Here is a 13,393-nt window from a genome sequence, read left to right as displayed (position 1 = left end):
GTGGCTCACGCATGTAATCCCAGCACTCTGGGAGACCGACGCAGGTGGATCACGAGGTCAGGAGATCAAGACCATCCTGGCTAACACAGTGAAACCCCATCTCTACTAAAACATACAAAAAATTAGCTGAGCATGGTGGCGGGCACCTGTGGTCCCAGCTACTCAGGAGGCTGAGGCAGGAGAATGGCTTGAACCCGGGAGACGGAGCTTGCAGTAAGCCGAAATTGCAGCATTGCACTCCAGCCTGGGCGATAGAGCGAGACTCCGTCTCAAAAATAAAAAAGAAAATATGCTGCATCAAAGGGATGAGGACTTTTCTCTCAGGCAGAGTTAACTCATGAGAGACTGAAGCTGATGCTGGGCAAAGGAGGTTGTGACAGTAAGGCTGGGTGGCTATTTAAAGATTCCACATCAGTTTTCTCTTGATCACTCTTGGGTTCTTGGCCCTTGTGATCCACCATGTCTCAGCTTCTCATACTCAAGTCTGTTGCTGACTGGAGCATGACAACTGGCTCCATTTTCTTCTCAGTGTCTCCAGACAAGGCCCAGCACCTCTTAGGCTCAGAGAACACTGTATAGGTTTCACACGCCAGGACTGAGAGGACTCTGCCTGAATTCCGAAATGTGTTTTTTTAAGTTTTAGAGACTGACCAGGCCTGGTTCATTGGTGGCTTTTTTTGTTTGTTTTGTTTTAATCTGAGATGGTACTGAACTCTCAAAGAAAGTAGTTCAGGCTGCTGTAACAAAATTCCATAACCTGTGTAGCTTATAAATGAGAAATTTATTTCTTACAGTTCTAGATGCTGGGAAGTCCAAGATCAAGGCACCAGTAGATTCAGTGTCTGGTGAGAGCTTACTCTATGCTTCATATAAGGCACCTTTCTTGCTGTGTCCTCATACAATGAAAGGAGCAAACAACCTTCCTTGGTATTCTTTATAACGGCACTAGTCCCACTCATGAAGTCTCCACCCTCATGACCTAATCACTTTGTAAAGGCCCCACCTCTCAATACTGTTGTATTGGGAATTCAGGTTCAGCATGTGAATTTAGTGGGGGACACAGACATTCAGACCATAGCAATACCTCATACCAACCCCTATGTCTTGGGGGACATGTCTGGAAGATGGATTCTGTATCACTTTAAAGTAGCATTTTATAAACTGAGAATCTGTTCACACATAGTCCGTGACTATGTTTTCTTTAGCTTGCAGATTTAAAAATGGAAAATATTCACATAAAATTCTTGTTTCCTAATCCTTTCAAAAACGCAGAAAGATCTGGAAACATGGCCTGCATTTTGACATGACAATTGTTGGTTACTAAATAGAGATTTTCCCTCTTTAAGCAGGACAAGCATGTTCCAGTATTTTTTTCTTTGTACCAGACAAGCTTTATTGATACATGTTATCAGCCCATTCTTCATAGATTCTTATTTTGAGACTCTGATTGAATTATACAATAATAAATAAGTCTTGGATTAACAAAAACAGATTTATACAAAAAGAAGGTAATTTTCTAAGATAGTTTTATATTGCTTAAAGAAGAAAGACAGAGAAAAGTAGCCACACAAATATATTTAGCCAAAGGTATTAGTTAAAATAGGCTAGCTGTTGTAACAGACTGTAAAATTTCAGTGACCTAAGTCTAGTTGAAAATGTATTTATTGCTTTCTTTTTTTTTTTTTTTTTTTTTGAGACGGAGTCTCGCGCTGTCGCCCAGGCTGGAGTGCAGTGGCCGGATCTCAGCTCACTGCAAGCTCCGCCTCCCGGGTTCACGCCATTCTCCGGCCTCAGCCTCCCGAGTAGCTGGGACTACAGGCGCTGCCACCTCGACCGGCTATTTTTTGTATTTCTTAGTAGAGACGGGGTTTCACAGCCAGGATGGTCTCGATCTCCTGACATCGTGATCCGCCCATCTCGGCCTCCCAAAGTGCTGGGATTACAGGCTTGAGCCACCGCGCCCGGCCTTTATTGCTTTCTTAACAGTAACTGGGTTTCAGGTCGTGGGCATTTAGGATGGAGAAAGGAGGTCTGCTCCTCTCCACACAGTCATTCAGGGACCTAAGTGCCAGAGGCTCTCCCATCTTTCACATGTGACTTCCAGGATCACCCTAGCCTTAAATCCATGCAATCACTGTATGACAGCAGCGCACAGAGGATGATTTTGGGGAGATTTTTATGGGCCAGGCCTAGAAGTGGCACACGTCCCTTCCACTGCTAATTACCTGGGAAATAACCTTTAGCAATGTGCCTAGCAAGAAGAATAAATGGTTTCAGTGATAAACTGGAAGTCTTAACACACCCAGGTTAGGTACTTGAATTTAGAGAATCTTTTTGGAGATTCTCTGAGAACCCTTTTTACCCCACGCACAATGGGTTGCGTTGTTCTGACCAATCCAGGTATGTTACAGGGAAGTAGGTCCCTTGGCACAAAGGAGATACAGTAGGCACAGCTCATGAAACACAACACTGTATAGGCATGAGAAACGAAATGTAAGGTTCACTAAAAACAAGGGAAGGAAGCTTTCCTTTTTCTGAAGAAAGCTTCTAGTACTTTCTGTGATACTAAAGTCTTCTTGATCAGGATCCAGCACTGGCACATATAAGGAATCACATACAATTTCAGAATGAAGGGAATTATAATAGGAGTGCCTCTTAGTGGCCTAGGTTTTTAGAACCTAGAAGATATAGATGTAATTGCCATATGAGTGTCCGTTGACTTTTTTTCAGTGAAGGTGATTTTTTTACGTGATTTGTGGAAATTAGCTTCAGTATTGATATAGATGAGATCCCTAGAATCTTGGTGACACAGAAAGCACATTCTGCCAAGTCCAAGTGCCTGAGATGGGGTAAGAACCCACAGTTCCTATGACCTGGGGTTTGGCTTTTAGGAGGGAACTTCAAGGGTTGACGATTTAGTTTCTTCTGTCATTACCCTTCCACTTTGCATTTTGAACTGCCTGTACTTGCACACATATACCACACTCTTTCACACTTTTTTAATGTAGTCCATTTCTTCACCTAATTCTGTTTAGCCATCAAGATTCATCGCAAGACATCTTGTCTTGGAGTACCAGCCTGAATCGAGTGTCTCCGCTCTGCGCCCCCACAGCATTCCCTGTCTACCTCTATTTTGAGCTTTTATGTCCACTGCTTGTCCTGACCTTAAGCTCTGTAAGGCACGGATTTGTCATACTTATTTTTTATTTCTAGGACAGTTGGCACCTGGCAACACTCATAGAATGTTAGTTGAACTGCTCTGGTCCCTCTTCCTGAATTTCTAACTTAGTTTGCAACTTTATCTGTGGCTTAATTGAACCAGTACACTCCCGATAACTTCACTGTCATCCTTAGAGATCTCTGATGTCTTCAGGAAATGATGATAGCATTCATAAATGCTAGCATTGTTGCATACTTGTTCTGTGTCAGGCACTGTGCTACTCTCTTAGTTTGCATGTCCTTTATAATGTTCCTGATGACTCCATGAAGCGGACACTGCTATTAGTCTGGTTTTCAAACCTAGGTCTGGTGACTCGAGAGTTCAAGCTCTCATGCACTGTGATAGAGGTTGTATGCTAGGTATTTTATTTAGTCTCACTGGTCTGTAGCAGGCAGGAGGTGTTACTGACTTGGACCAGTACGGCTAGGCTTATTAGATGACCACTGGTAATATGACTTTAGAAGACATAAGGGTAATCAATTGATTAAGCTTGCAGAATTGGGCACATTTTGACATTAACAAAGTTAAAATCTGAAAGAAGCATTCTAAGCAGCCAAGTTATTAAAAAAATTCTGAGTATACAGTCTGGAGCTAAATCTGAAGTCCAGGCAGGATGCCTAGACAGAAGGATGGGGCACAGGTACAGGAAAGCCACTTGAGAACAAACCAGCTACTTTTCTGAGTCAAGAAATCTCTTCTTGAGCCAGGGAATCTCTGTGGACTTCTGCCAGTCTCAGGAACCAGACCTAATGTGGGCAATCAAGCCCAACTCTCTGACTTTAAGTTGAGAATGAAGCTGTATAACCTAACCGTGGTATATTTGGTTGCTTGAAATAATTGCTTATAAATTTATTCTGCCTTATAAGCAAACTTAACAGATGGCTGAATCTGGACGTAACTGTGGAGACCACTTTCAACACTTTTATTGTTGGCTAGAGCATGCTCTGTTAATGATGTTCCCAAGTTATTCATACATTTTTACTGACCTGCAAAAACTATTATATATTAGTTATTGAAAGAATTCTGATTGCACAAAAGGAAAGTTTCACTAGGGATTGGGTTAGCACATTGTCACTCCCTTTTTGCATGCTATTCTCAAAACACTTGTGGCCAGGGTACACATTAGTAGGCTGTAAAAGCGTGTGTTCTGAACTGGTCAGTGCCCATCCCCTCCCACTTATTAAATACTTTCACTGTGCACATGATTTGCATATGACTTTTCCTTTGTCATTCCTGTCACTTCATGCAAATGACACAGTATTTTATATAAGTCATTTTAATATTTATTCTTCCTGGCTAATTACAAATTTTCTGTATTTAGTTTTAGGGAAATGGAAAGTTATTGATATTCTAGTAATAACAGTGATAAAGATTTGAATAAGCATGTATTAGTACTATGCAAAAAAAAAAGCTAACATGCAAAAATGCTATAGGCCAGTGTTCTAGCAGCTACCAAATCCACCAGCTATTTTTTTTTTCTTCTTCTTCTTTTTGAGACTGAGTCTCACTCTGTCACCCAGGCTGGAGTGCAGTGGTGTAATCTTGGCTCACTGCAATCTCTGCCTCCCAGGTTCAAGCAATTCTCCTGCCTCAGCCTCTTGAGTAGCTGGGATTACAGGTGTGCACCACCACGCCTGGCTAATTTTTGTATTTTTAGTAGAGATGGGGTTTCACCATGTTGGTCAGGCTGGTCTTGAACTCCTGACCTCGTGATCCACCCTCCTCGGCCTCCCAAAGTGGCTGGGATTACAGGCGAGAACCACCACACCCAGTCTACACATAGACGTCTGCCTCAGCCTCCCACCTGTTTTTATAAATAAAGTTTTACTGGAGCATGACCATGCACCATACCCGTTGATGCCCATTTTTTGTGTATTATCTATGACTACTTTTATGCTGCAGCAACAGCAGAGTTGAAACATCGTGACATGGACTATCTGGCCCCCAAAGCCTAATATATTAATATTTACTATCTACACCCTACAAGAAAAGATTGTTGAACCTTGTTATAGACGTATTTAATCAATGGAATTCTCATTGGCTTTTTTGTCTAAAAGTTGAATACTATTAAGGTTAGCATGGGAAGTTTATGTAATCTGCTCAAAGTCACACAGTCAAAATATGATGGAGCCAGGATTTGAATCAAGGATTTTAAAAAATCAAATACTTGGCTCCCTTTGCAGTATTTACTTGATGTGTACATTTATCCTAAAACAAAGAATATTCTTGAGGACATTTCAAAATGATATGTCATAAACTAGGGACGGATTTTCATGCTCTGCCACCATATTCTCAACCAAATGTTGTCATCTCTTTATTACCTATTTTTGTGTTTTCTCTGAGATGAATTAATAGGTCATGCTGAGATAGAGTGGCTTTGATCTCTATCCAAGTGGTCACGTTTTTTGTTTTTTGCAAGAAGAAATTGGAGCTCGAGGTGAAAACATGGAACCCAGCATGCATTTAGATGGCTGTACTTTTGTCTCCCAAGACAGACAGTGGCTTGGAAAGGTTAAGAAATGTGTTTCTCTTTATAGGAATGTAACTGGATTGCATCAAAACAATGGGAAATTATTTCATATTTCAAGTGCTCCATCTTTCTGAAGCCGTTCCTCCGCATATCTGCATCCTCTCTTCTTCTAGCAGTACTTCCTTCATAGCTTCTTACACCTTCACTTTCCATATTTTTTGTAACAGTTTAGATATTATATTCAGCTTTCATTTTAATTTTTTTATTATTATTTTGTTGAGACAGAGTTTCACTGTTGTCGCCCAGGCCGGAGTGCAATGGCACGATCTTCGCTCATTGCAACCTCTGCCTCCCAGCTTCTAGCGAGTCTGCTGCCTCAGCCTCCTGAGTAGCTGGGACTACAGGCACCTAATTTTTGTATTTTTAGTAGAGACAGGGTTTCACCATGTTGGCCAGGCTGGTCTCCAACTCCTGACTTCAAGTGATCCACCCGCCTCCACCTCCCAAAGAGCTGGGATTACAGGCGTGAGCCGCCACGCTTGGCCAAGCTTTCATTATTTTTAAATGTGTCCTGTTCAAAGACATTAGACTAAAGGTTCTATGATGTTAGTAACTGAGTCTGTTTCCCAAGAGAGACTCCTCTTATGAAAGAATTTGTGGAATCAAATCTAATTGAAGTGTGTATGTGCCACATGTCCCTAAAAGAATAAGCCATAATTTTACAACGGGAAATAAGTTGTGATAGGATTTCAACAGTCGCAGTTTCTAAAATAGAAGTGTAATTTTACATCAAAGAGTGAACCTATAGCTCATTCATAATTCTGAAAACAGGTAGCATTTTAAAGGAAACTGTGACATGTCAGCATTAACAGTAAGCCACAGGGGCAGAAACAATGACTGTGCCCTTTTAGTGGGGACTCAGTCGTCTCCCCTGTGGGAAGTAGAAAACTGGCCACCAGTGAGGTTAAAATGTATATGAAGAGAGAGAACAGAGATCCTTCATCTGTACACTGAAAGTCCCCAAGTTATTTTATTTCTATCAGGTTTATGGTTCAATCCAGAAAAAGCTTTTAGCAAATTTTTTATTGCGGGGGCGGGGGGGGCTTTAATAATCTATAGAATCTACTTAGTTTTCCACATCATTTGACCTGTGAAGATAGTTACCCGTCATAATGATATTTCACTGGGGAAGAAAATCAGGTTGTAATGTAATTTACATAAAGCTTGCACAGGTATATTTGACTTACTTGTCAGCAGTTGTATGGTAATATGTTGACACCTTATCACTATTTTATTCAATTATTTTAATGCCAGGAGCTGTAGAGGGTGAGATAATGATGTTTTTCTCTCCCACCTTCCATTTCTTTTTGTGTCTGAAGTTTCTTGCCTGTGCCACAGTCAGCTTTTTTCTGGATACTTTTTTTTTTCCCTTCGGGATTTTGTCCATTTACTTCCACGTGAGTATTTTAATTTCTCTCAGTCACTCAGTCTTGAAACATTTTTAATGTTTACCTTATCTATATGGGGATTTTAAAGTCATTTGCCTTTGCAACTATAAAAGGAAAATGTTCCACTTGTACCAGCCCATGCCTAAGAGATAGCAAAACTGTTATGTTTCATCACTGGTTCTAACCAGTGGAGGTTGATAAAGGCCTGGGATCTTTGAGTGCCCACCCCTCTCCTCCATGTGTCAGACTCTTACTTGACCTAAGTGAGGACTCCTTCCTGCCTAAACAACAGTTAGTCTTATTTTAACCAACTGTGCACAGACCGAAGAACTCATTCTGTTCTATGCAGAGTGCTGGCGCCCAGTGCCTGATGAGCAGAACCATCTTGAACTCCCCCTCCCAGCACTTCAAACCCCAGATGTTTTCCTCATCAGTAAACTCTTTGGTGCATTTCTTCACTGGCAAGTGACAAAAAGATGCAGCTTTTTGATTATTTATTTTGCTTGCCCTGGTGGGCTCTGTGTTATCCTTTGACATGCTTAAGTGAGTCTGTGACCTTGGTCAAATCATTAACCTCCCTGAGCTACAGTAATCAATAGAGTGGGAACAATAACACCCACTTAGAAGGGTTTTTGTTTGTATTATATACAATACCACATGAGAAGGCACCTAACGGAATTCCTGACAGATGATGAGCACCACATAAAGGTTGCTTGCTTGCTTGCTTGCTCTCAGACCTACCTGAAAATGACATCTGGCACCCAGTAGGCATTCCATATATACTGGTGGGATGGTAAATGAGTGAGTGAGTGCATTACTCCCTGAAATGGGCTAACTGTATAATTCTATAGATTCTACATGCAATGTAGTTTTTGGAAATATTTGCCTGGGATTCCAGAATTTCAGTTGATACTGATGCAGCATTTTATTTTATTGTAGCATAGCCAGATGCTCTGAGTTAAACGTGTATCATTTTCCAAACTAATTATAAATCATTGCGAGTCATGCTAACTTCTTCTAACTCCCCCAGAACTGTATCACCTTTAAGACATTTTAAATCATAGACCAAAAAAATTTTAAGTTACTTGCAGTGTTAATATTATCAAAACCCAAATTCTATGCCTACTTTTAATTATGATTGCCAATTAACACACATTCCAAACATTAAAATGAATTTAAAAAGAGATTTTTCTTGGCCTTCGTTTGAAAATCAAATTTCTTTGGGAAGTTAACATCGTAAAGGTTGGCAATCATAAGAGAATTTTCAGACCCACTCTTTGTCTAGAGTTTTAGGAACCAAATAAAGATGTCTTTTTGGATTGTTTATAATCTTCAGGAGTAAGGCCATGAACTCAATGACATTGAGAAGATTTTTGGTCTTTGTAATTCTCTTTATAATTCTCATCCTACATGTTGTCATTTGTGTGTTTATGTACGTCATTATGGGATTGTAAAGATGTATAATTAGGGAGGGTTTTTTATCAAAAGGTCTAAAATTAGACTCTCAGGTCAGGACTTCTGCCACACAACACAGATAGATGCCAACAGAAGAGCCCATCCCTGTGATCGGAGGACACTTCCACACGCTGCCTGCCATCAGCAGATTTTTATATCCCATATTTGTGTAGATAAGGAGAAGCCATCACAGAGATACTCTAAGCCGTATATTTTAACCTAGTGTCTAACTTCCTCTAAACCAGTGATTTTCTGCCTCTTTTTGGACACCATCACCATGGAGGAATTTAACAGGTTTCCGTCATTATGGGGTAGATTCACCATGGCAATGATTCTCAGCAGTGGGACCAGGGGGTCTTTCTCTCCCTTCTCATCATAAATTATTACTATAGTGTGTAATGTGATCCAAGTCACATTTCTTGAATTAGCTGCTCCTTTGATATCTGGCATAAATATCATCACTGAGATTATATTCAACACTTTTTTTTAGTGAGCATTTTCTGTGAGCCTGTCACATTGATGGTCCAAAGGTTTGAGCAAGACCACAGAAGTTTTAAGACTCTTCCTGCTCTCTGGTTCTTAAGACAGTAGGAAAAAGCTATCAAAAGAAAGATAAAGAACTGTAAATTATTTGCTATTATGTATGTTATATGCGCATTCATGAATGAAGCAAGTTAGGAGGATATCCTTTCCTTGTCCAGAGGGGACAGCTGCTCTCAGCGGTAGCGAATTGTTGTCAGAATGTAAGATCTCTTTTGCCAGATCTTGTTATTCTCAGGTGAGATACCCCTATGTCTAAATGTCGGTGACCTATTTGAATATGTTTAAAATTCTACTAGCTAATCAAAATGCAATTTTATTTGCAACCTCTGGATACACTGGGAGTTATAGAAGAAGTCAGAGTAGAGTGGCTCTTCCCAGATAGGGAGTAGCATGAGTAAAGCCCACATGCCTCTTTTATCTTCAGTTATGTGAAAGAAATTCTGCTATATTCTTATATTTGTCACCCTGAAGCTATTATGTAATATATCCAGGACCATCAAAGAATATGTTGCCAGGTAAAAGACAGTGCTTAAATGTAAGATTCAATTACCTATTTTTGTGTAATTTAGACTTCCAATAAAACATTTTTCGCCCTTAGGGTAAAAACATTTATTAACTGTCATCGGTATACTTGCCATCTATTTTCCCCTGTTTTAGGGACAGCTTTGGTAATTGAATAAGAACACATACTTACAGTTCACCCCACTCTATTGTCCTTGGTAGTTACACAATTAAACATGGCCTGGAAAAAACATGCTTTTTAGTGTGAAAACATTCAAATCTGTCTAAATAAATCCCTCTCTCTTTTTTTTTTTTCCTCCTTTTAGACAGTATCTGTCACCCGGGCTGGAGTTCAGTGGTGCAATCTTGGCTCACTGCAACTTCTGCCTCCCCCCGGGTTCAAGCGTTTCTCCTGCCTCAGCCTCCCAAGTAGCTGGGACTACAGGCACCCACCACCACGTCCGGCTGATTTTTGTATTTTTTAGTAGAGATGGGGTTTCACCACATTGGCCAGGCTGGTCTCGAACTTCTGACCTTATGATCTTCCTGCCTTGGCCTCCCAAAGTGCTGCGGAATAAATCCCTCTTTTTATCATGTATAACATTTTAACATTTCAAGGGCTTTCACATCTGTTACATCATTGAGGGACTTTTCTGAGATATTCTGTAAATAAATTCTATAAAATTGAAAATGGAGCACATTTATGCAAGATCAAGGTGTTTTTTCTCAAGTTTTGTATGGATGATTTGAAATACTCCATCCTGACAAGAGAAAGCAGCATTCTGATGCCTTTGCTCCTGCTATGGACTCTCCCAAAATGGTGCTTTGTCGCCGGCCCATAGATGGTTCAGAGCTAAAGCCGGTTTCCCCCTGAACATTTTATAGTTTGTAATACACCAAATATACATCCCACTCTGGCGGGTTCAGAGTCTCTGTACCTACCTCGCTTTCCGCATCACATTGCACACACCTAAGAGGAGGAGCTTTTCCATCAGGGTATGTGAGTGCCGTCACCTGCCAGCTGAAGTTCTTGATAAGGAAACATTCAGGGAGAGTGTTGCCAGGATCAGAGTGTCCCAATTAGCATAGAGATAAATTTTAAATCAGGTGCTATGAAGTCAGACACTCATGATTTTGATTCTCATTTTAGTCTTATACTAGCTGTGTGACCTTGGGCAAGTTACTCAACCTGTTTCTTCATCTAAAAAGATGATAATAAAACATTATGGGTTTGTTAAACAGCATTGATAGTGAGAAAACACTTATCAAGAGCCTGGTTTAGTGCCTGGCCCACAGTGAGTATGAAGGTTAGTGACCTTTTCCTTCCTTTTGTCTCCTTGTTATTTTAAGCATTCTTCACATTCCTGTCCTTCCAAACTCATTTATCTAGTTCCTTACCTTTAAATCCAACCTTGTAACTCAGTCTTGATTTACTCATAGATGATTGTGAAGAGAGCCAGGCTTTGGAATCTAATACTCTTGGAGTCAGAATCTGTTTCTTAATAGATCTAGGACCATAGGTAACTTACTTGGGGTATTTGAAACTTAGTTTTCTCATCTCTTAAGTGGAGATGATAAAACGTAGTATCACATGTACTAAGGATGAAATGAGTGAACGTATATAAGACACCTAGACCGTTGCCAAAACATGGTAAATGTTCAACTGTCGAATAAATCAAAGTCTCCATAGAGATAACTGCAGAAGGTTTTAAAAGCTAGTTTCAGACAGAGAGATGAAGCCGAAACTAAGAATAAAGTATAAGTAAATCTATGCTTTCTGCAAATGTCAGTTTTGAAATGGGAGAATGTTGGGTAAGCTGGGGATATGACATTTTATATCACCAGAATTCAGAGGTTTGAAAACTACCAAGTATTTACCCCACCCTAAAATGTGGATGTATTTCTACATTGTAATCTGTTTCTTTATACATTCCCGTCCAGCTGAGCTAAAAATAGTTCTGAGGGCCCAACCTATGGCCAGAGCATCCTTCCTTACAGGTTGTACTTTGCCTCTCTGAAAGTGGACAGACTGTTTTTCCAGGACATTCCCACAAGGCAGCCTTGGAAGAAAATCCGATCTCTCTCTGGCCTAACACCTCTAAACCAGAGGTCAGCGAACTTTTCCTCAGTAGGGCCACAGAGTAAATAATTTAGGTTTGTGGGCCATATGTGTTCCTTGTAGCACATTTTTCTTTGTCATTTTTATTTTAAGTAACTTTTTAAAAATGTAAAAGCTAGTCTTAGAGAAAAATAGGCCACAGGTCACACTGGGCCCAGAGATCGTAGTTTTCTGACCTCTGCTCTCGACTTTAGAAGGGAGAGAGGGAGGGAAGAAGGGTGGTGTGAAACCTTGATGAACTAATGCCTTCCTTTAGGGAAAAGGAAAGATAACCACCCTCATTTTAAAAAAATACTAAAGACAGTAAGTTAGCCCCTTTACTTCTATGGTACAACTATATTGTCTAGTCGGTTTCTTAGTTGTTTTATAGTGAGACCTTATCACACTGCTGTTTTTCATTGGAAACTGATGAGGAACATTGTAAAGCAGATGGAGCACAGACTGTAGAAATGAAAAGCACAGAAGAAAGAGCTGTGTGAAAGAAATATTTAATCATAACATGAAAAACTCATAGTGGCAACTTTTCCATTATGTTAAATTTTCCTCATTTCTCTGTGTTCTGAGTATGGGTTTAAAAAGCGAGGTTGTAATTTTCTATCTCGGTGCCCATCTCCCATCGGTTTTTGATTTTGTCTTTTTGCAGGACTACGACTTGAGCCAGCTGCAGCAGCCTGACACTGTGGAGCCTGATGCCATCAAGCCTGTGGGAATCCGACGAATGGATGAAAGACCCATCCATGCCGAGCCCCAGTATCCAGTCCGCTCGGCAGCCCCGCACCCTGGAGACATTGGGGACTTCATCAATGAGGTAGAGAGAGAGACTCGTTCTCTCTATAAGAGTTTTCATTTCATGCTAATGGTTAGATCTCTGTAGGCCACAGATTGCTTGGAATACAGCTATATAGTTCACTAAAACATACTTTTGTTTCTGAAGTTTATCTTCGTGTCAAAGCAAATGTGGCTTCGTTGACAGATAACAAATATAATTGCTTTGATCAACCACAGAGATCTATCAATTAAGATTCTGCATTTGTAAAATGACATACATCATATATTATCAGAATTAGTCACAGTCTCCAAGAAGGATTTTTCCCCCTAGATTACAAGTAATAAATAGACTAACAATATTATAGTGCATTCTAATTTTATTTATTAGCATTAATAAATATAACAGTAGTTCACTTTAATTTTCCTCACACTGTACCCTTTGAATCCTCCAAATCATGAGAATTCAGTGCCTGCCCAATGACTCCATCAAAAGAGATTAGTTGGAAGAGCTAAATTAAATATTATGTAAGTGATTGAAATACTTGTCTAGTTGAGGAGTTTTAAGAGCTTCTGTAAAAGAAAGCTACTTCTCTGTTGCATATAACAGATATGATTTTCACTGTCAGAATTATTGTGACATTCTTTTATTACTGACCAAGAGTTCTGTTACATTTAATATTTAAGTTTTGAAGTTCAATGATTTATGCTGCGTCTTCTGAACATGTCTATAGTCTTACTATAATTCTTTTGAATTTTTATTGTGAATATAAGAGAACAATACATATCGATGTTGATTGTGAATATGTGGCAGAACTCCTGTTTTCTGGTCGTATCATTGGTGCCTCCAAGATCAGAATAGGTCTCAGTGC

The 13,393-nt window shown here is 39.9% G+C and overlaps 1 protein-coding gene across 1 annotated transcript in view; it reads left to right on the top strand.

The window, feature by feature from the left end:
• The window catches only part of CDH2 (cadherin 2, type 1, N-cadherin (neuronal)), a 199,866-nt gene that overhangs the window by 174,864 nt on the left and 11,609 nt on the right, over positions 1–13,393 (top strand). Inside the window, exon 14 of the mRNA XM_011965027.1 lies at positions 12,400–12,564. Within this exon, the coding sequence (XP_011820417.1) occupies positions 12,400–12,564 (165 nt within the window). The remainder of the gene's footprint in view (positions 1–12,399; positions 12,565–13,393) is intronic.

This window comes from Mandrillus leucophaeus, unplaced genomic scaffold (assembly GCF_000951045.1).
Source record: "Mandrillus leucophaeus isolate KB7577 unplaced genomic scaffold, Mleu.le_1.0 Scaffold711, whole genome shotgun sequence".
NCBI classification, from domain to species: domain Eukaryota; kingdom Metazoa; phylum Chordata; class Mammalia; order Primates; family Cercopithecidae; genus Mandrillus; species Mandrillus leucophaeus.
The sequence above is the reverse complement of the archived record's forward strand: the minus strand, read 5'-3'. Positions and strand labels throughout refer to the sequence as shown.